The following is a 24,016-nucleotide window of genomic DNA, read 5'->3' as shown; positions in this document are numbered from 1 at the left end:
AACAATAAAGACGACTGCGTGGAAACGATGACTGCGAGAAGAATTTCCGGCGATTCGAGATTATAGGGAAACGCTCTATAATTATTATCGTCCCTCTCTGCCTTACCGATAGAGCGTACAATCATACATAATACAGTAAATTCTCCTTAATTTTTCCTCAGCTTGTTAAACAACAATGGACAATTTGGGAAGAGGAGACACGACTGTTCGACCCGTGCACCTCGTTTTTATAATTATTCGCAATCGGCAACTATAAAAATGAACCGCTCTTCCCAAATGTTCCATTCTTGTCTACAAGCTGAAGCAAAATTGGAGAGAATTTACAGTGAACGTTATTTTAAAAAAGAAACGCGATGACGCGTGCAATTCCGAATCGACGAAACTATTAAAAATAAGAATATCGAGTATTACTATAAATTGTAAACTTCTTGCGCACTATATATCCGACACAATTGGAAATAACCTTAACCATTGAACCACCAAGGGTCTCTTTCTCATGAACATTGTCCTGCGCCGGGTCCGGTCGAAAAGTTTCCGAAAAAGATGGAAGCACGAACGTTTCCGAAAGCACGTCCACGATCCGTGGAAACGCGGAGAATCGACCTCGCGGGGAGCCAACAACAATAGTCCTCTGAACAGCCCGCCGTTTCCGGTTCGAAGCGCGCGGTATACTCTCTCTATATTTACACGACTCGGCCAGGATGGAGTAGTTCCTTTGGGACGATTAGTATAGATTCGCGGTCTTCAGGGGCAACGGGTCCAGCAGGTATGGTGGTAGCGCCGCGGAGAAGGGCCTGGGGCTACAGGAGCCCCAAGCACCGCCCCCGCTGCCGCTTCCCCGGGTGTTAGGCGAGCTGCCATCCCCTGACACGTCCGTCGTGTGCTTCACGCTCACCAGGTTCGGGTTCGCGATCGGTTTCACCTCGTTCGACGACAGGACGCTGTTCGATCCACCCGGAGGCGTCGCCGGACTTCTCGGTGAACGACCCTCCGCCTTCACGTTGCTGGCCACCGGGCTCGAGGCGCCGCTGTCTACACCCATTCCGCTCTGAGACGACGACTTCTGCTGCGCTAGCCTCTCCTGCTTCCGGAACTTGGCGCGCCGGTTCTGGAACCACACCTGCAACAGTGGAACACGTTGTTTTTTGGTTATCCACCGTATTTATGGTCGACATACTCCTTGGTGATTATTTGCTTGCAAATAATTGAAGGCAGAGTTTTAGGTCAAAGTATATTTATTGAACACACGGAAACACAAGATCTAATCTACAGGCTTGCTCGTAAGAGCTTAGAGACAACGAGTGTACTCGTAAGCTGCTCACCGACGACTGACTAAAAACGCGGAGGACCCGCAAACTGTGGGTCGGAAAATCTTTAATGGTCATCAATAAACAATCCGTGTAACGGACTTTCGAGTCAAAATTTGCTCGACTCGAGTCGACGCTCGTTTAGCGCTCACGTGCCCTGCAGATGGGCCGCAAGGGTCGTCTTACCTAAAAAACGGACAAGGCCGTAAAACATACAAATTACCCATTTTCAATAGCATCGAAAATGCCAGACATTTACACTCCTGTTATTTTTGATTTGCTTGTTTATTTATGTTATCTACGCTTGCATACTTTGTTCTGGTTGGAAACATCGTATTTGCTGAAATAAATTAAGAATTATGTGTTCCAACCATGATTTTCGTTAGTTTTAAACGTCGAAATACTTTTATTTTCCTTTTAAGATATTCACGAATATATTCATTATTTATGATACTTGTCGTGTATTTATTCGGAACCAGAATTTCTAATCGACATTCATTTTTATTTCACTAAATTTTCATTTATTTATTCATATTTCGTATGCTTGTATATTTTACATAAATTGAGAACACCATGTATGCTAAGTTAAATTGGAAAATCTAATTAAGAATTGTTCCGCGAACAATTTCCACGAGTTTCTAACTTTCAAATTTGAATTTCTCCCGCGCCTGATAATTTAAAAAACAACTTAGAACAAGAACACTTATTCGATAACGTCGATAATAGTAATCAAATTGCTTCGACTGCGGTACAGTAATTTCTCCCGGAAATGCCAAATTTCGGGTTGCTGTGAATTTCCCTGTGCTAGTCCTACGTCTATGTGATTTATTGCTACGTCGATGCTAAAGGTCGTAAGGCAACATAACAAACACAAAATGGCCAGTTTGGGTGTGAGTCAGGTAAGAAAAACTACGGAGCTACGGAGTACGTGGTAGGTAATAAGTACGCGACTGTCGAATCGTGTCACGTGGCCTCCGAATTGCCTTCGAATGGTGGCAAAAAATTAGAAATAAAAAAGTTAAGTCATCGTTTTTATTCTAGCATTACTATGTATTCATATTAATGTACTCCGGCATGCAGGTCGCTGCCTTTTTTGCCGACTGCCCCGAGTTTCTATAAAAACGAGCCGCGAGGCTCGAAGAATCGCGACTTAGTATTCTCAGATCCGCCGGTTTCAATTCCGATCTCCGTGCATTTCCGGGAGAAATTACTGAACCTATTTTGGAACGCTTACCAGGAGATTTAAGATCATCATCGATTTTGTCGCAACTGACAAAGTGTTATTGTTGAATATTTATACCACTGTTCGATAGATTTATGTTTCTATATAACGCAATGAAACTTCGAAATATTTTTTTTCCATACGAATTAAAAATCACACGAATGAAATAGTAATGTACGCGCGTGCACCTATTACGGAACAACGTCCTCGTATTTTTACATTCCCGTGTTCCGTATTCGACGTCCCTAATGTGGAACGCCCAATTGAAATGCCCGGTGCAAAATAGGAACACCGAACACGGAACACGGGTGCCAAACTATTTCGTAAATCTGGAGAATGAAAAAATCGCAGTTCACGATAAGGAAGAGCATGTATCGTCCCTGATTAGAAACAGCCGTGTTCAAATGAACACTTTTATACAACCGATCGTTATATAATAGAACTTGAGCGAAAGAATCTATAAATCTATATATATTTCTCTCTCTCTCTCTCTCTCTCTTTCTTTCTCCATTTCCCTCTCTCTATTTCTCTTCCTCTCCCTCTCTCTCTCTCTCTTTCTTTCTCCATTTCCCGCTCTCTATTTCTCTTCCTCTCTCTCTCTCTTTCTTTCTCTATTTCTCTTCCTCTCTCTCTCTCTCTCTCCCTCTCTCTCTCTCTCTCTATTTCTATTCCTCTCCTCCCTCTATAAAGAACAATATTAAAAAATATAGGTAGAATTTTGCAATCCACTTTCGCATGATCTGTCTGTTTTCTAAAAAGAAGCTAATCGAAAATTTTAAGTTTGTAAACCAGGTTCCCCCGTTAAGCTTCGAGGCAAGAGGATTTAATAATAATAAAATAATAATAACATAACCGGACTCCGTAGAACGTAGGGCTCGACCTAAGTCGAGCGTGAAGCAGTCGTAAACGGATCCAACAGACGCTGGCCAACTGCAACTGATAAAAAAAGAGCGTACTCGAATCGTCGTGGTGCTCGCGGCAGCTGACCAAACGACTCCGTAAAAACATCGATCGATGCAAACCCACCCCCTGAATCCTGCGCTACGCACAAACACGTCTTAGCGGTTCCAGACGAATGAATAGCAATGATCGTCAAAGAGCGAGCGCGTAAAACGTTTCTACCATCGATTTACGGCGAGATATAGAGAAAGAGAGAGAGAGAGAGAGAAAGGAAGAGAGAGAAGGAGAGAGTGGCAGAGCCAGTGCCTGGGAGAATGCAAGAGAGAGAGAGAGAGAGCGCGCGAGAATGAGAGGGAGGAGACGCGTCAGGTCCCTCTGCTCGTCAGGCAGCGCTCGTAATTGGCTCTAGTTGGCCAAATGAAATATTTAACGAATAAAATAAACGGAAAGCGGCGGTGACCTGCATGTTAAAGTAGCGGATTTATTTGCTTTACCGTTTATCTGACCAGCAAAGCCACCCTCTCCCCTTGTCCCATGTTATATTCCGCTCTCTCTCTTTCTCTTTCTCCCTCCCTCTCGCTCTCTCCCTCTCGCTCTCTCTCTCTCTCTCTCTCTCTATCTTTCTCTTTCTCCCCTCTGTCACTCTATCTCCGTCGGACGGTCCTCGTCTATCCCTTGTTCGTTCCTCGACGTGTGTGCACGTGGATCCCACCCCCAGATTTTCCAGGGGCGGCTACGTTCAAGCTTCCCAGCGCCGGGCTGAGTGGCAGCCGGCCCCCGGAGAGGGGGAAAGGGGTGGATTCAGAGAGTCAGGGGCGCGGGACACCATGATGAACGTGATTGCCCTTTCCGGACGGCAAACACCGCTATTGGATTTTTATCAGTCGCCGGGGCTGCTGAACCAACCCTGCCTGCCTGCTTCCTCTCATCCTCTCTCTCCCTCCCTCTCTCTATTTCTCTTTCTCCCTTTCGCTCTCACTCTATTTCTCTCTGTTTCTCTCTTTCTCTCGATTTCTCTCTCTCTCTCTCTCTCTCGATTTCTCTCTCTCTCTCTCTCTCTCTCTCTTTCTCTCTCTTTCTCTATTTCCCTCTCTCTATTTCTCTTCCTCTCTCTCTTTCTCTATTTCCCTCTCTCTCTCTCTCCCTCTCTCTATTTCTCATTCTCTTCTCTGTCTCTCTATTTCTCTTTCTCTCCTCCCTCTCTCTCTTTCTCTCTCTCTCTCTCCCTCTCACCCGCTCCATTCGGAGGAATTTCGCGAACGAAAGCCGTCCGGCACCCTCCCGCACCCCCGGCCGCCCCTTTGTCTTCCGACCCGACGGCGGGTTAATTTTTATCGACGCATCGATCACGCGTCAGCGACCGCCGTGATCTCTTAGGCGCCGGAAATTCCGGGCTCCTGAATCTTTCAGTACGACACCCTGCGGAGCTGACCGGAGAGAGCACTCTGCGTCGCGATGATTGGTAGGCCCGAGACCTTCGAACAAATATTAACAGTCCGGTGGCAGCAGCGTCCTTTGCGGGAGAGGAAGAGGACAGAAAGAGGACGCCGCGTTCGGTGTCGCGTTTACAGGTAAAAAAGACGAATACCGTCGGCAGATGAATGTGCTGGTGACGCGCTCGTAGAACGCGATTGTTACGTTCCTAAAAATGCTGTGTTGTGCGAATCCGTGTTGTACGATACGAAATGATAAGCGATCAGATTAGAGAAACGTGCTGTTATATTTTTATAATTAGGAGAAGTTTATTTGTTTACCGGTTGGAGTGCAACATCGCGTCGCAACGATGATTTCGTACAGAGACTGATAAATATGTGTGATATTAATTTCTATTGATTTCTCTTAATGAATTAATGAATTTCTTTTAATTCTATTTTGTTGCTGTTAATGTCCAGCCATTTGGGAACGTGCGGAACAGTTATAAATTTTCTTTTCTTTAAATCATAGAGAAAAGGAATAGATCAATTTTTATCGAAAGTACAACATATTAATATGTGTATGAAACGGAACAATGAATTATAAATACCTTCAATGGTTTATACCTTTTCGATAAGAGCGTAAGTTTATACGAACTTTTTTCATCTGTTTAACCCGCATTAACACGTAGCATAAATTTGGTGTCAACATTTTTGGACACCCTGTATACTTTGTAACGCATATAAATGTATAGATCGTCGGAATTTAATACCTATTTATTTAATGCCTATTTATTTAATACCTATTTTTAGGTTATGTCGAAAGGTTATCGAACTAAATTTATTTACTAGAACCTTGGTTATTTACGAAACCCTATTTAAATGTTCCTAGCATCGAGCAGTCAAGGAAATACATACTTTTATGTCGCCGGACAGTAATTTGTTAACTAAATATAAGACTTCACAAAATTCCATTGTATTAAAAATGATGTAAAGTAGAAAAATAATGTTACATTAATCCTCGGACGATGTTCCTAATGCGACAGCAATTTATCTTATTTAATTGTCGAAAATTGAATAACCGAGTGAACGATTTAAACGCTTTGGGTCCAAGTTGACCCAACCACTGTATATGCCACTGTATATATAATATGATGTATAAAATAATGTATTAGGAGCACCCATGAGTAATGTCGTCTTTTTTCAGATCGAATAAACGTTGTCGCATTGTTCGTGAGGGATGATTTACTATTACATAATAGTTAATTACATATAGTTACTGCCATCGGCACTCAGTGTGGTTAATGGTCGAATCACGAGAAGAATTAACCCCTTGTCGTACTTCGACGAGTCCTCCTCATGAAAATTTCTAGTAATAACTTTTTTATCTATTAAGCTATGAAGCCCTCTACAGAGTTATTAACAATATATTATGTAATATATTATTACAAAATTACTATTACATACATAATATATTATACAATATTATTACATATTACTTTGGATACATGAAACTTGTCAAGTATTGTAATCTAACGGTTAAGGATGTATGTTGTGTTTTTTAAGGAATTTAAAAATCATTAATAGTGGTCGAATGCATGATTTATATAAAAAGGCATCTATTGTGTAAGCATTTCATTTTTTTGTCGTAGCATTTCTTTCGGAGTCATTAGTAATAACTTATTGAGTCTAAATGTTATTCTGTCCTTTAAAAAATTGCAACAAAATTCTAATCTCTTGTCATCGATATTTAAGCATTCCAGTGAATCTAGGCACACGATAAGCATCGATTTTCTTTGCCTCCTAAGAAATTATTGCCGTCGAAAAATTTCTGATCGCAGTAACTGCGGAGAAACTGGTATTTTAACGGGTTAAGTTATATATTTTTTATATTTTTTCGCATATTTTTTCGTGAAAGCCTCGTCGACCGGCGTTCGGATAATCGAGAGTTAAGCGAAAAGCGAGGAAATTCAAAGGATCTGCGAAGGAAGTTTCGGCCGGTCATCGGGCGCGTAACGAAATTACGCGATCGCCGACCAAAAACTACGTTAACACACGCAGGAGCCGCCGGGAGCGCGGGTGTGCGCGCCAGTGACAACACTAATAATTCGTATTTGGCCACGGACCAAACCCCGAAGAGACCGTAGCATGTGTGCCGTTGTTTGCCGAACGGACGACGACGGCGACGGCGGCGTGAATTAGGGAGACTACGTGCCGGCGTTAATGTTAAATAAATACGGCCCGCCTAAATAAAATGCAACGAGCCGCGCCGACAGATGTCCACCTCGTTTTGGATAAATATTTAAGCCTCGCTTCATCCGCCCCGTTGCCCGCGCCGCCTTCCATACTAAGCGCCGGGATTCCCCCGCTGTTTTCACTTCTGACAACTTCATTCTTATGCGGACGTTTCGTGCGCACAGTTTGCACAACGATTTTGTAGATTCTTTTTTAAAAATTATCTCGTAGACCGTTTTTTTAGGAACCACCGGCACGAGCACCGTGTTCGCTTGAGAGACGGGAAATCTTCGATGTTGGACACGATGTGGCGAGGTGTCGTTTAATTTTGTATTTGAAGTAATATATTTTTGTAAAATTGTCGCGTAGGAATATTTCTGTAAAATTATTTTATAGGCATTATTATATGTAGAAAATCACTTCGTATTCGTGTAAAATTGTTTTATAAGCACATTTGTATAAAATCATTATTTTATAGGCGCATTTGCGTGAAATTATTTTATAGGCACTTTTGTATAAAATTATCTCGAAGACAAATGTGTATGAAATTAATTTGTAGACAAATCTGTGGAAATTATTTTCTAGGCTCATTTATATAAAATCACTTTGCAGACACATTTGAGCAAAATTACAGGCATATTTGTATAAAAGTATTTTGAAGACAGATATGTATAAAATTAGTTTGTGGGCAGATCCGTGGAAATTAATTTCTAGGCTCATTTATATAAAATCTATATCATTTATCTAAAATATTTGGGCAAGATTGTTTTATGGACACTTTTGTATAAAATTATTTCGAAGACAAATGTGTATGAAATTAATTTGTAGGCAAATCTGTAGAAATTATTTTTTAGGCTTATTTATATAAAATCACTTTGCAGCCACATTTGAGCAAAATTGTTTTATGGACACATTTGTATGAAATTATTTTACAGACACATTTGCGTAAAATCATTTTACAAGCGTATTTGTATAAAAGTATTTTGAAGACAAATATGTATGAAATTAGTTTATGGGCAGATCTGTGGAAATTAATTTCTAGGCTCATTTATATAAAATCACTTTGGAGGCATATTTGGGCAAAATTGTTTTATGGACACATTTGTATGAAATTATTTTGCAGACACATTTGCGTAAAATCATTTTACAGGCATATTTGTATAAAAGTATTTTGAAGACAGTTATGTATAAAATTAGTTTGTGGACAGATCTGTGGAAATTAATTTCTAGGCTCATTTATATAAAATCACTTTGGAGGCATATTTGGGCAAGATTGTTTTATGGACACATTTGCATAAAATTAATTTATGGACACATTTGTATGAAATTATTTTGCAGACACATTTGCGTAAAATCATTTTACAGGCACATTTGTACAAAATTATTTTGTAGGCAAATGTGTATAAAATTAATTTGTAGGTAAATCTGTGGAATTTATTTTCTAGGCTCAATTATATAAAATCATTTTGCAGACACGTTTGTGTAAAATTGTTTTACGGGCTTATTTATATAAAATCTCACTTTGCAGGCACATTTGTATGAAATTATTTTTGTCAGACACGTTCGCATAAAATCATTTTACAGAGACATTTTTATGAATTATTTTATAATAATCTTGTTCTATAAGTATTGTTTGGTATCGACTGTACAAAGATCGGACGATTATTTAATGGAAAGGGTTGGAGGAACCATGAAAATAATCGCCTCTAAACCATCGAAATCAGTGTTACCCGAGGAGATGAGAGCAAAAGTAATCCGAAGCAATCCGAGCAACTTTCCCCCGTGATGATTAGAACTTCAGGCTGAACGCTGATGGAAATTGCTCCTCGGCTTAATTTTTCGGGGAGTTACAATTTTCGCGGGAGCATCCCAAATTAAACGGATACATAAACTACATAACAAATAGCTTAACAAAATTATAAAGATAACAAAATTATAATTTGTATTCTTTCGCTGTCTAATTTTTGAGATTATTCGAATTCGGTTTCGTTCGATTATGAAATTAGCGATGCGATATCTTCTTTGTTCGAATATAACTCTGAAAATATCTAATATTACAAATTTTTAATAAATTTTAGTTTTTAAGCCTCAGACACAGTGCTGAGGAGCAAAAGTACCTTTTGTGTGTCTTGGATCTTAGGGGATTATGGGAGGCAACTAGGGAGTGGATATTTTCTTAACACGTTACCTAACCTAGAAATTTTTGATAAATCGCATTGCAAATCCTTGTTTCTCTTTAACAGAATTAAGCTTCACATGTTTTAAGGGGTTGAAGAGAGAGGACATTATCGCAACAATATCGTCATAATAAATAACCCAACCCACAAATTTAACCTACAAACTTTCAAATCGCATCGTAAATCCTTCATTCGTCTCCGTTACAAAATTACTTCGTCTGTCTTAAAGGGTTGAAGTGGACATTTCCTTTCAACAAATATCATCGTAAATCATTTATTTGTGTCCGAGGACACATTAAAAAGCAGAAGGCGGATGAATTACAGTTCGTACGTCTTAGGGGGTTGCGGAGACCGGTTTGGGGGGTTGAACATTTTCGGTGTTCGGTGTAAACATTTCGTCAGGCGAGCCCGTGAGCTTATGGACGGAACATTAGGAATTCTGGTGCGGTAGGAACATTGGGTTCACGGCGTGTTTGCTCGTTCGATTAACCCCCGCGATTCTGACTAGCCGTGATTTCCTCCTTCTGGGCCGGTTAACCGAGGATTTCGCGCAGTCGTCGGCCCGCCCTTAGGGCATACGCGATCTGACAAATCCGATGGCCACGGCAACAAAAATAATCCACCGGAAATATTTATATACCGGTTTATATTTAGAAAGAAAATAAAATAACAATGTGAAGGATAAAGGCGTGCGTGAATAATAATAATAATAATAATAATAATAATAGTAATATTAGTAATAATAGTAATAATAATAATAACAATAATAGTAATAATAATAATAATAACAATAATAGTAATAATAATAATAATAACAATAATAGTAATAATAATAATAACAATAATAGTAATAATAATACTAATAACAATAATAGTAATAATAATACTAATAACAATAATAATAATAATAGTTTCTAACAATGTGGTGTAATGTATAAGAAATAATAAATATATTTATAAAACGACAATAACGATAAACCAATCAACGATATAACAATAATGGAAAAATGATAACAACAGTAATAAAAAAAAAATATCAATAACGAAACCACAACGATGAAGATTCTCAACGAAAGAAAATATCGTGGCGATACGTCTGCTATGATCTACAGCGGTCCACAAAAGTGTTTGTACACTTTTTAAAACGCAATACCTATTTTAAAACTGAACTAAATGACTGTTTTTTAGATGATAGGGGGATTAGTCTACTAGACGATGGCTAAAAAGTTATTTTTCTAAATTCATCTACTTCTTGGAATGAAAAGAGAAAATTAAAAACCCTCGCTTTTTGACTGTTTTATCTGAGCGCATAACGAAAATTTAAGTATATTTAAGCACATAAGTTACCGAGATCTGCAAAAGACATTTTCTAAATTTTCGTTACAGGCTCAGATTAAAAAAGTGGGAAAACAAGGATTTTTAATGTTTTCTTTTCATTCCAAATAACAGATGAATTGAAAGAAAAGCTTTTTAACCGTCGTCTAGTGGACTAATCACTCTGCCATCTAAAAAAAATTCAAGGCATTTAGTTCAGTTTCCAAAATGTTATTGCGTCTTAATCCTTTCTTGTCTATCGGGACATATGTGTCCCGCCTATTGCGAGAAATGAATCCCGCTTTTCCACAATACATGAATACACCAGTCTTAGAATGCATACCACGCACACATTTGTTCACATGTAACCACATAATCTCTCAGTTTGATGGTGAGGTCGCGCCAACACTAATAAAATCAACATTTGAGCCGTTTATTTTGAAAGTGGCATAAGTCACTTTGTTTTTAAGTCGATATATTTAAGGGTTTGCGTTTTAACACGTTTAAAAATATGGATGCTAACTTTCGAGAAGATTTACTTGTATTTGTTATCTCAGGATACTGATATTTTTCTCAATATAAATAATTTCGTATAAATATTAAAAAATCACCACTTTTCACTACGGTAAAGTGACTTATGCCACTTTCAAAATAAACGGCTCATTTCTTGCTATCAGCAGCTACATGTACGTAAAACTAAGATATAGAGACTAAGATATAGATACTCAGATGTAACGCAAATGAACAAAAAACAAATCAGGCTCCAAAGGGTTAATACGAACACTTTTGTGGGCCACTGTGTGTCATTCGACTGTTCAACGCTTTCTGCCAGAACTCGACTCGACTGGCAAGGGATGTACGGTCGACGAGTTTCCGAATTGCTAAAAACAAGAAGAAGGGAATTCCTTAGCCACTTGTAAAACAACTTCGGAAAAGATCGTCGCCTACGAGTGCTTTCAAACGACAAGGCCCAGGATTTGTGGACTTCGTCACTTTTACGACCGGTCCTCGAGACCCGGCGTCCGAAGAATTTTCTTGTCCAAAAATTACCCCCACCCCCACCCCTGGCGGGTCCACTGCAAATGCTCGCCGGATAACCGACTTGTCCCGATGACATCGAAGCGAAGCGACTCGTCGATCTCGTTTCGACGAGTCGTTCATAAAAGATAACGGGACAGGCCGTCCGGCGCGGCGGTTGCCAGCGGTGGTAACTCATTGACAGCGTCACCGTCACGGTTGTGGTCAGACGCGCGAGAGAGTGGATACAGAGTTAATGAGATCCTGTCCGAACGATTTATTCGCCGCGGCACCGGACAGCCGCGTCCGATCCGCGTCTCTTAATCAAGATTTCGAGCTGCATCACAACGCACGAGCCCGGCCCCGAACTTATTTGGCTAATTGAAGAAGGCGATCTTGCCAGTGACGGCTCGCAGCATCCCCATTGCCATCGCCATCCCCTGCTCCGTCCCCGTGTAATCCCATTACACCGCGTCTGATTTGATTGTCTTCGGCGAATCGTTGATCGCCGCGATCCGGTCCGTTCTTTCGCCTCGAACGACCGGAAGCCAACAGATAATCGTTGAAATTGCACGGACGCTTTGCCTTCGCCGCGTCCGCCGGACGGACATCTTGGACTTTTCCCGGGTATTTTCTCGTGTTAAGGGCAGAATTATTTCCCGGATTGGCCACCCTCGAATTCGGTCGATTTATAGCAAATTTTTCCGAATTTTCCTTCGTCTTGTAAATAACAATGTACATTTTGGGAACAGGGATACGATTTTACGAGACTTGCGACTCGTTTTTGTAATTGTTGACAATCGGCAACTATATAAATGAGCCGTGAAGTTCGGGTAATAGTATCGCCTCTTCCCAAATTGACCAGTTTTGTTTACAAGCTGAAGGAAAATTAGGGAGAATTTGCTGTATTTAAATAACATAACCTTCAAAAAACAGTGCAAAGCCTGCATGACAGTACATTTTCAGTTACTAAATTATTTTAAATTGGGAAATTCTCCCTCCATTTTATGAGTTTGACATACCAACTATAATGTTTCTAGAATACTACATAAATTTATAAAATAGATAACATAACCTCCAAAAAACAGTAGTAAAATCTAGGAATTAATTGTCAAATGTATGACCGTACTTTTTCAATTACTAGAACATTTTAAACTGGGAAATTTTCCCGCCTTTGCGTGAGTTTGTAGTACCAATTGTAATGTTTCTGGACTACTATATAATTTTATAGAATAGATAGCATAACCTCGAAAATACAGTAATCGAACCTAGGATTTTATTGTGAAATGCATGGTAGTATAATTTCAATTACTAAATCATTTTAAACTAAGAAATTTTCACGCTATTGTTTCAGCTTGAAGTACCAAGTGTAATGTTTTTAAAACACTATGATACTTTATAAAACAGATAACATAACCTCCAAAAAATAGTAATAGAATCTAGGAATTAATAGTATAATAGTATAATATATATAATAATATAATATAATAGTAGGAATTAATACTTTCTCAATTACTAAATTATTTTAATCTGGGAAACTTTCCCTCCATTTAATGAGTTTGAAATACCAACTGTAACGCTTACAAAACGCTATGTAACTTTACAAAATAAGTAACCTAACTTCTAAAAAGTCGCTATCAGTGTGTAAAATTCAATCATCGAAACAAAAAAACAATAGTAAAATTTAGGAATTAATTGTCAGATGCGTGGCAGTACTTTTGCAGTTACTAAATCGTTCTAAATTGTGACATTTTCCCCGCCATTTCACAAATTTGATGTACCACCTATGACGTTTGCGATATACAGTAAAGTCTCTCTAATTGAGGCTCAGATTGTGCACAAAAATGTACAGTAAAGTTTCCCTAGTTGACGCTCAGATTGTGCACAAAAATGGACAATTTGGGAAGAGGAGATACGATTATTTGAGCCTTCATATTTAAACAACTGTAACTTTGTGCAAAAAAATCATACAACGATGAAACTTGGCTTATTTTTAAGCCCGAAGTGTCTGATTTCGAAAGCCGTACGTCGATTTCATAAACAAAATTTATTTGTGATACAGTGGATGGGAAACCTCGTTCCAGACATTACACGAAATTTCTAACCTTCGAAACATCGACGATATTCAAAATACTGTAACTTCGTGAGTAAAAATCGTAGAACAACGAAACGAAACTCATTTTAAAGCCTGAAATCCCTACTTTTTCCGTGTATAATCCATTTTCGTCGAAAAAATTGTTCGAAGTCACAGCACGCGGGTAGTTGTAACAATGTATATCAGACAATTAGAAACGGCACACAGTAAATTCTCCCTAATTGACGCTCCGATTATGGATTATGTCCACAAAAATGGACAATTTGGGAAGAGACGATACGACTATTCAAGCTTCGCAGCTCGTTCTATAATTGTTGACAATCGGTAATTACAAAAACGAGCCGCAGGTCTTGAACAATCGAATCTCCTCTTCCCAAATTGTCCAGTTTTGTTTACAAGCTGTAGGAGAATTAGGGAGAATTTACTGTATCTTCAAGTACACTCGATCGTTTTATCAGATCGAAATATTTCCATCGCAAAAATCGTGTTTCCCGCCGCGACGGTGGCTCTCGCGACGCAATCCATCATGGAGGAGCGAGTTTAAAAAGTCCCTATGATAAAACTAAGCGCGACCTTGAGAGATCTGAACCGCAGCTCCGTCTAGGGAAGAAAAGTTACCATCGAATAACGAGCCGGCCAACTTCTCGTCAAACTTTTCCCTGACCACGTAGTTGCGAAGCGGCGCTATTTATTACCGACACTGTGCGACGACCACGCGGATCAGAGATTTTCGTGGACTTACGAACTGGATCGTCGTGAGTTCGGTATACCGAAAATCATTCCGTTTCTCCCTCTCTCTCTCACACGATTTGTAATAATCGCTGACACGTTTCAACTTCGTGTACATATTCGTCATTTTGAGAGTATCAACCGTAACACAATAATTTCTCCCGGAAATGCCAAATTTCGGGTTGCTGTGAATTTCCCTGTACTAGTCCTACGCCTATGTTATTCACTGCTTCGTCGAATTCCCGGAAGACAATACAAACTACTTCTTAAGCAATTTTCAATCGAAATATTCTGCCGTCACTTTGTGGTTGAAGTACCAACTATAACATCTATGAAGCATTGTGTAATTTTACAAAAACAACGTGACACAATCTTAACGAGATATCGGTGCCAATGCTCCAGAAATTAATCATCGAATCTATTACGGTAATTTCGAATGAAATATCGATAATAAGCAGTTTTTAATTCAACTACCGCCATTTTAAGGTTCCAATATTACCAATTATAATATTTACAAAGTACTGTCGAGTAAATCGTTTAACCCTCGCAGGATGAACATCGGTCAAAGGGCAATTTTGACCATTTTAATCGGCTAGGATCTTTTTTACAGTTGAGTTTTTCTTGGTCAGTTATTGAACGGTATAATAATTATTAACACTAAATTTATGGAATCCGTCAAAATGACGGGTCACTAATTCTTTAATTTGCTTTATTTTATACAATATGCTTTAATTTATTCATATCACAAAAATTAAGTTATTTATTCAATTTATATGTTACTTACGGCAAACGTTACAATAACACTTGTTAAAAATCAGAAAAAAACGTCTTATTGTTATTTTTATAAACTGATATAAAACAGCTGTCTTTTTGTGCTCCGTAAATCCAACGTTAAAAAACCTCTAAGGGCAATTTTCACCATCTTAATCGGCTAGACCCTTTACACTTTGGAGTCTCTTTGTGTTCGACTTCGACGTGGGTCCGAAATGGCCCAGCTTCTGCCTCCTCGGGGTCCGTCCCACGAGGGTTAAATCGGTTATACCTCGTCGATCCCAAATCGCTCGCAGATATAAAATTGATATAAAAATGAAGTTAATATAAATAAGTTAATATAAAGTTGATATAAAAATTCAAGAGACCGCTTGAATCGTTTTCACCCTGACAAACCTAGAATGTAACCAACGCTGAATGATCCGTCGAACGAAGTCGGCCAGAAAATTGTTCCGGGAAACAAAGACAGTTCCGTTCTTGTCTACGCCGGGCAATACCGCCAACAACAAAATTCTCGATCGCGCGGCGGAGTTGTAACAAAGTGGCGAACGGCGGCGGCGGCGACGGTGGCGGCGGGGCTCGGAGGGTTCCGGCCGGGATCGAGCAATTTAGAAACAGACAAGCTTGCCGGAGTCCCGGAAAATCAACACGGGAGCTTCTTTCTCCCGATGGAATACGGTTGCGCTGAACCGTCATGAGAAACGAGAGGTCAACTCGGAAGTGGGGGACGGAGACCTCGCCTGATGAAGGGTCCCCGGCGTCGAGATGGTCGTCCTCGAGGGGGTTCGCTCGACAAAGAAGAAAAACAGAAGCGAGGCGAGGCAGAAAGAATCCGGGAATTGAAGGTGAAAATAAGCCATTCGAACGAGCCGGAGAAAGAGGGAGAAAGAAAGAGAGAGAGAGAGAAGAAAGTGTTTTTAGGAGAATTTGTCAAGACTTTCCCAAGTGGCGGGAAAACGTCGGGAACATTTATTCTCTTCTCTTCCGCTGTTGGATCTTTGAAGCTGCCGGAATCTGTCAATAGAAAACCTGGAAAAATGAGACAGCTTTTAGAACTGTTCGGATGTACGTAACTGGATCTGTGGTTCTCAAGTTTGCCACCAGGTGGATGATCGCGTAACACCTTTCTCGCAAGTGCTAGATCGGTCATTTATTTGGATGGTGCCGAGCCTGCATCGTATAGAAAGTAAGTAGTTCCCCACTTTTAGAGAAATTTAACACCTTCCATCACATAACCCTGCTTATAATGCCTCCATATCTGAAGGACTGGGTTTATTATTAGGTGAAGTCATCAATAACTTCCGCATTTGGACATTTATCGAACATTTATTTTGTATCTTTATTCTTATTTATTTGTCTTCTTCCTTTTTTTCTATTTTAATTATTTCGAGCCCTTATCAAGCCAAATCTCGTTTGTGCATAACCTAATGGATAAAAGGCAAACCTGGCTTCGTCCATCTAAAAGATGACCCTACTTTGAGGAGTCCTTCGCACATTGTTATCAGTGTCGCCAGAAATGATGGGACATTAACTAAGATCGCAACTAGATACCTGATCCAATTGTCCTTTAAGAAATAGAAAAGGAGCTGCACCCTCATCGCCGTTTAGCACTTGGATTATTGACGTTTTGACAAATACAGTAAATTCTTCCTAATTTGCGGTCAGATCGTACACAAAAATGGACAATTTTGGAAGAAGAGATACGATTATTCGATCCTTGCGGCTCGCTTTTATAGTTACCGATTGTCAACAGTTATAAAAACGAATCGCAAGACTGGAATAAAATCGTATCTCTTCTCTTTCCAAATTGTCCACTTTTGTGCACAATCTGAGCGTCAATTAGGGAGACTTTACTGTATATTGTAAGCGTCACAGTTGGTACATAACATTTGTATAATGGCGGGAAAATATCACAATTTAGAACGATTTAGTAATTGCAAAAGTACTGTCATGCATCTAATAATTAATTCCTAGATTTTACTACTATATTTTGATTCGATGATTGAATTTTACACACCGAGAGTTTTTTAGAAGTTAGGTTACTTATTTTGTAAAGTTACATAGCGTTTCGTAGGCGTTACAGTTGGTATTTCAAACTCATTAAATGGAGGGAAAGTTTCCCAGATTAAAATAATTTAGTAATCAAGAAAGTACTGCCATGCATTCCACATTTAATTTCTTGATTTTATTACTATCTTTTGGAGGTTATGCTATCTATTTTGTAAAGTTATATACTGTTTTAAAAACATTACAGTTGAAACTTCAAACTCATAAAATGGAGGGAAAGTTTCCCAAATTAAAATAATTTAGTAATTGAAAAAGTACTGCCATGTATTTCACAATTAATTCCTAGATTTTATTACTGTTTCTTGGAGGTTATGTTATCTATTTTATAGAGTTACATAATGTTTTAGAAACATTACAGTTGATACATCAAACTCACACAATGGCGGGAAAATTTCCTAGTTTAAAATGATATTGTAATTGAAAACATACTGCCATGCATTTCACAATTAAATTCTAGATTCGGTTACTGTATTTTAGAGGTTATGTTACCTATTCTATAAAGTTACATAGTGTCCTAGAAACATTACAGCTGGTACTTCAAATTCACACAAAGCCAGGAAAATTTCCCAGTTTAAAATGATGTAAAAGTACGGCCATGCATTTAACAATTAATTCCTAGATTTTCCTTCTATTCTTTGGAGGTTATGTTATCTATTTTATAAAGTTATATAGTGTCCTAGAAACATTACAGCTGGTACTTCAAACTCACACAAAGCCACGAAAATTTCCCAGTTTAAAATGATGTAGTAAATGGAAAAGTACGGCCATGCATTTGACAGTTAATTCCTAGATTTTCCTTCTGTTCTTTGGAGGTTATGTTATCTATTTTATAAAGTTATATAGTGTTCTAGAAACATTACAGTTGTTATTTCAAACTCACACAGTGCTGGGAAAATTCCCCAGTTTAAAGAGTTGGAGAAGTATTTACTTTATAATAATTTCTCCCTAATTGATGCTCAGCTCGTACACAGAAATGAACAATTTGGGAAGAGGACATACGATTATTCGATCCTTGCGGCTCGTTTTCGTAGTCACCGATTGTCAATAGCTATAAAAACGAGACGCAAGGCTCGAATAATCGTATCTCCACTTTCCAAATTGTTCACTTTCGCGCGCAATCCGTGCGCGAATTAGGGTGAAATTACTGTAAAAGTCGTCACGGAGCAGAATGTTTTCAGCATAATCCGAAGAAAAGGGGTCGCAGTATCGCGCGTGGAGGAGTGGGGGGCAGGAAAGGCCAGCGGGAAGTTAAAGAAAGTTTCCCGGGCGTGAACGCCAGCAATTGCTTCTGGTTGCCCCGCTTCTGGATGTTCGCAGCCCGAGGCGGCGCTTGGCGTCGTTCACGTTCACGGCGGATGATACCCAGCAGGACAGTTTTTAATCACCGTAAGTGGATCTACATAGAGTTCGCAATTACCAGGGCACACTCCGGGCATGGGCCCCTTGTGTATCAGCCCACCCTCGGCCCGAACACCGACGGCACGAATGTTTTCCCCATTTCTACCCTTCGTGCGAGCTTCCGACGACGACGACGGCGGCGGCGGCGGCGGCGGCGGCAGCCCCTTCTCTCGTCTCTCTTCAACTTGCCAGGGAAGTGTTATTGCCCATTCTGCCACCCCTCTTTCCGAACTCTTCTTTATTTATCATTTATCTTTAAGCGTCGGAAACCTCTCCCCAAACCCCGCCGCACCCGCGCCTTCTTTTCGGCTCCTTCGAGCAGGGCTGCTTTTAATATTTATCGCCTTCTTCCAGCTACGGGGGATCATTGTTCTTGTAACTAGAGCGACGGTTGGACAGCACATCTTTGTGCAAAATAAACATTGCGGTGGAATAATATAATTATAAATAATCCAACATTGTAACATAATATAATATAATATGGTATGGTGTAATATAATATGACATAATATAATAAGATATAACATAATATGATATAATATAATAAGATATAATATAATATGATATATAATATGATATAATATAATATTATATTATAATATTATATTTAATATATATTTCACTGATATTATGACCTTTGAATGGCCTTTAAAAAATAGAGTTTAATGTGCAAAAAATAGCGAAGAGCTTGAATACTGAAAAAGAAGACCTTGTGCGAAAAAAAGAACACGAATCAAAATAATCTGAACACGAAACTAATCGAAGTTGTATTGTCACATTTTGTTACATCAATAAAAATAACGACAAGTTATTCAGAATTTATAATCAACTTATGGAGTACGTCAACGACTTTATTCTATTAATACAATATCAAATGTTCTATGAAAATTTTGTTGTTTCAAATCCTTTGCCATATTATTGCGATTATTGTTCAAATAAACGAGAATGACGCTATTCTGGCCAACCGCGATAATTGGGACCCTCGCCCTGGAATTCATCCGAATATTCCAAGGTGATCCTTAGCCTCTGAAGTAGCTGATTACCCCGATGTCCAATTAATCGGGATCGTACCACTTCTTTCAAATTGATCAGAGACGCCCCAGCGACCCAAAGTGTTGATCCACCACGGTGGCTGAGCAGCCACCACTCGGTCCGACCCCCTACATCCCCCCTCCTCCCATATGCCACCCATAGGACGGCGCGCTTTTATTCCTGACGGTGGATCTCGTCGATGACACCCGGGGCGCAGTCTGTCGCGTGGCGACACGTTTCGCTGTACTGAGTCACATGTCATTCCGTATGAATTACAACTCCATTAACAGTCCGGGCAACCTGCGAGCATGCATAATGCCAGCAACGGTGGCCAAGATGTTGATTTATGGGGGGAGAGCAGCATCTTTCGTCGGGGGGAAGCACCGAGCCAAATTGATTAAGTTTTTCCTGCTCCGCGAACCACGAGAGCGGCTATTCTGTGTCCTCCTTTTCATCTCCGGTTGATCTCATCGGCCTGTGTCATAATTTACAGTAAATTCTTCTCAATTGACGCATAGATTGTGCACAAAAATGGACAATTCGGGAAGAGGACGTACGACTATTCCAGTTTTGCAGCTCGATAGTCGTTGACAATCGGTTGCTAAATCGTTGTTAAACTGGGAAATTTTCCCGCCATTGTGTGAGTTTGAAGTACCAACTATAATGTTTCTAGGACACTGTAAAACTTTGTAGAATGGATAACACAACCTCGAAAAAATAGTAGCAAAGTCTGCATGGCAGTACATTTTCAATTACTAAATCATTTTAAATTGGGAAATTCTCCCACTATTTTATGAGTTTGAAATGCCATCTATAATGTTTCTGGAACACTATATAACTTTATAAAATAGATAACATAACCTCCAAAGAACAGTAGTAAAATCTAGGAATTAATTGTCAAATGCATGGCCGTACTTTTTCATTTACTACATCATTTTAAACTGGCAAATTTTCCCGTCTTTGTGTGAGTTTGAAGTACCAACTGTAATGTTTCTAGGACACTATGTAACTTTATAGAATAGGTAACATAACCGCCAAAATACAGTAACCGAATCCAGGATTTAATTGTGAAATGCATGGCAGTATATTTTCAATTACTAAATAATTCTAAACTGGGAAATTTTCCCGCCAATGTGTGAGTTTGATGTATAAACTGTAATGTTTCTAAAACATTATATAACTCTATAAAATAGATAACATAACCTCCAAGAAACAGTAATAAAATCTGGGAATTAATTGTGAAACACATGGCAGTACTTTTTCAATTACTAAATTATTTTAATTTGGGAAACTTTCCCTCCATTTTATGAGTTTGAAATACCAACTGTAACGCTTACAAAACGCTATGTAACTTTATAAAATAGGTGACCTAACTTCTAATAGCCTCTATCAGTGTGTAAAATTCAATCATCGAATCAAAAAACAGTAGTAGGGTCTCGTCAACAGGGGTTGACGAGTCGGAGGGGGTTGAGACTGGTTGGGTGGCTCGAATAATGACGCTACAAATGATTTTGATTGTTTCATTAAGAATATTTGTTATCCGGTTACTAAATTATTTTAAATGTTATTGGTTTCCCGCCATTTCGGTGCTGCACGAAACAAATAATTGCTGACACGTTCAAACATGTGCTTTTTGTCACTATGAGACTAGTCTCTGGAATTCTGTAAGAATATCGGATCAGTTGCAATGCTCATTAATGCTAAATTTTATACCAAATTCTAGTTAATGATAAATAAGCACTGTACAGTTTAACAAATCACCTTAAACATAACCTTCAATATCTGTTATTTTCACGGTTTCGTCTAGGGCAGAAGTTCGTTCAAGTTAAAGAATTTCAAATCCGAATGTTCCGACCGCTAATTCGTGAGTTTCCAAGACTTACGAGGTAACATAAATAACATAACCTAAAAAACATTCCGTTAGACTAAAGACACTTGCAATGATGATAACGATCTCGATGTAGTGAATCGAAAAGGACAGTCAAGTTTCAACGAGCATTACATGTCTCGGATTATCCCGTAGCCATAAATGTAAATTCCGAAACGTGCGCGTGATAATTAAGCACGAAGTTTCTATCAATTTTCTAGTAGTTTGCGGCGTCATGGGACGACCGCCATTTCCAAGGAGGTTCACCTTGACGAAGGAGGGTAGTCCTTTGTCGGATCGAATCTTCCCCAACTCGTGTTCCGAGGTCCACTACCAAAATGTCTTGGAACATGCTCGCATTACGTTATCGGAGCATAGTACCCTCATTAAAAAATCATACTTAGACGGGATCAATCATTCACCAAGGCCAGCACATTTTAATTCCACCAATTGCCATTATTTCATTTGATAATTGTTCTCGAAGTTCCAAGACTCCATTTGGTACTTGAAATTATATTTAATATATATTTATTATATATTTATTATTATATTATATTCAATATATATTTATTATATTTATTATTATATTACATTTAATAAGTATTTATTATATTTATTATTATATTATATTTAATATATATTTATTACATTTATTATTATATAATATTTAATATATATTTATTATATTTACTATTATATTCTATTTAATATATATTTATTACTAATTATACACATATTTAAATTTAAAATGATTTAGGAAATTTTCCAAACATCGAGAAGGTGATTAAAATGATGTAAATATTAAAAAAAGTGTCTAATAGCTTCGATGATTGAATTTTGTACACTGGTAGTGCCAATTAGAAATTATGTCACCTATTTTACAAACCGAGAAAATGCGCGGAAAGCGTTAAAATTAAAAATGGCGTAACAACAAATCCAACCGAGAACAATGAAAACGTCCATAATTCCGAACGAACGCGATCAACGATTCTTCCGTTCGATCGATTCAAGCGATTAAGGCGGCATTAATAAAACAGCGTTCCAGTAATGAAGAATACATACTTCCGAAATTACCTGATGAATCTGCTCGCCGACGTTCATTCAAGTAATCGGCGTGTGCAGTCGGTCCGGCGACCATGGAAGACGCAATATATTTAATCTCGACGGGTCTACTACACCGCGCGACGTTATAGTCCAGATTAATTATAACCGGGTCCTGATTGGCAATTACGATTATTATTACACGAGACTTCCCGGGGATCGGGAAGGTTGCTCGCGTTGCTCGCCCATCGAGATCTCGACTATTTTTGGATCCGTTAGACACTAACGGCTTCGTCGCCGGAAGCCACCCGGTGTCATGATCCATGCATGAAGTTTACAGGGAGTCTGAGGAACATGAGCCGATAAGGGAGAGGAAAGGCGGGGGGAGAGAGGAGAGGAGAGTCATTCACCTTGAATCCATTTGTCTCAAGTGCCGAGGATTTTTCGATCCATTCATCGGACGATTAATTATTTCATTGATATCCGCTTCGGACGCTCCGACGGCCAGACAAAATGGCGGCGCGGAAGATTTAAGTCTCGCCGGTACAGCTTCGTTTACATGTCCACTGCTGGATTTTGTCATTTTCAGGGGAGTGTTGAATTGTTATCGTTATTTCAGTTTTCCCGTTTTTTGTTGCGGTTATGCTGGATGCATCGTTTAGTGGTCGATGTATGTATAGTAAAGTCTCCCTAATTGACGCTCAGATTGGAAACAATAATGGAGAATTTGGGAAGAGGAGATGAGATTATTTGAGCCTTGCGGCTTGTTTTTATAGTCGCTGACAAACGGTTGCGAAATTGTTGTTAAACTGGGAAATTTTCCCGCCTTTGTGTAAGTTTGAAGTTCCAACTGTAATATTTCTAGAATACTATAAAACTTTATAAAATGGATAACATAACCTCCAAAAACAGTAGCAAAGTCTGCATGGCAGTACATTTTCAATTACTAAATCACTTTAAATTGGGAAATTCTCCCTCTATTTTATGAGTTTTAAATGCCATCTATAATGTTTTTAGAACACTACATAACTTTATAAAATAGATAACATAACCTCCAAAATACAGTAAGCGAATCTAGGATTTAATTGTGAAATGCATGGCAGTATGTTTTCAATTACTATATCATTTTAAACTAGGAAACTTTCCCGCCATTGTGTGAGTCTGAAATTTCAACTGTAATGTTTTTAAAACGCTATATAACTTTATAAAATAGACAGCATAACCTCTAAAAAAACGAAAATAGAATCTAGGAATTAATTGTGAAACGCATGGCAGTACTTTTTCAATTACCAAATTATTTTAATCTGATAAATTTTCCCTCCATTATATTAGTTTGAAATTCCAACTGTAACGCTTATGAAACGCTATGTAACTTTATAAAATAGGTGACCTAACTACTAAAAGACGCTTCTGTCCATTTTTGTGTACAAGC

At 38.8% G+C, this 24,016-nt stretch overlaps 1 protein-coding gene across 1 annotated transcript in view; it reads right to left on the bottom strand.

Moving 5' to 3' along the window:
* Positions 1–451: 451 nt before the first annotated feature.
* The window catches only part of LOC117226423 (uncharacterized), a 36,824-nt gene continuing 13,259 nt past the window's right edge, over positions 452–24,016 (bottom strand). Inside the window, exon 3 of the mRNA XM_033480719.2 lies at positions 452–1,120. Coding sequence (XP_033336610.1) covers positions 725–1,120 — 396 coding nt within the window. The 3' untranslated portion in view covers positions 452–724. The remainder of the gene's footprint in view (positions 1,121–24,016) is intronic.

The sequence above is a fragment of the Megalopta genalis genome, chromosome 5, assembly GCF_051020955.1.
Source record: "Megalopta genalis isolate 19385.01 chromosome 5, iyMegGena1_principal, whole genome shotgun sequence".
In the NCBI taxonomy this organism is placed as follows: domain Eukaryota; kingdom Metazoa; phylum Arthropoda; class Insecta; order Hymenoptera; family Halictidae; genus Megalopta; species Megalopta genalis.
Note: the sequence above shows the minus strand (reverse complement) of the source record. Positions and strands in the feature narration are given on the sequence as shown.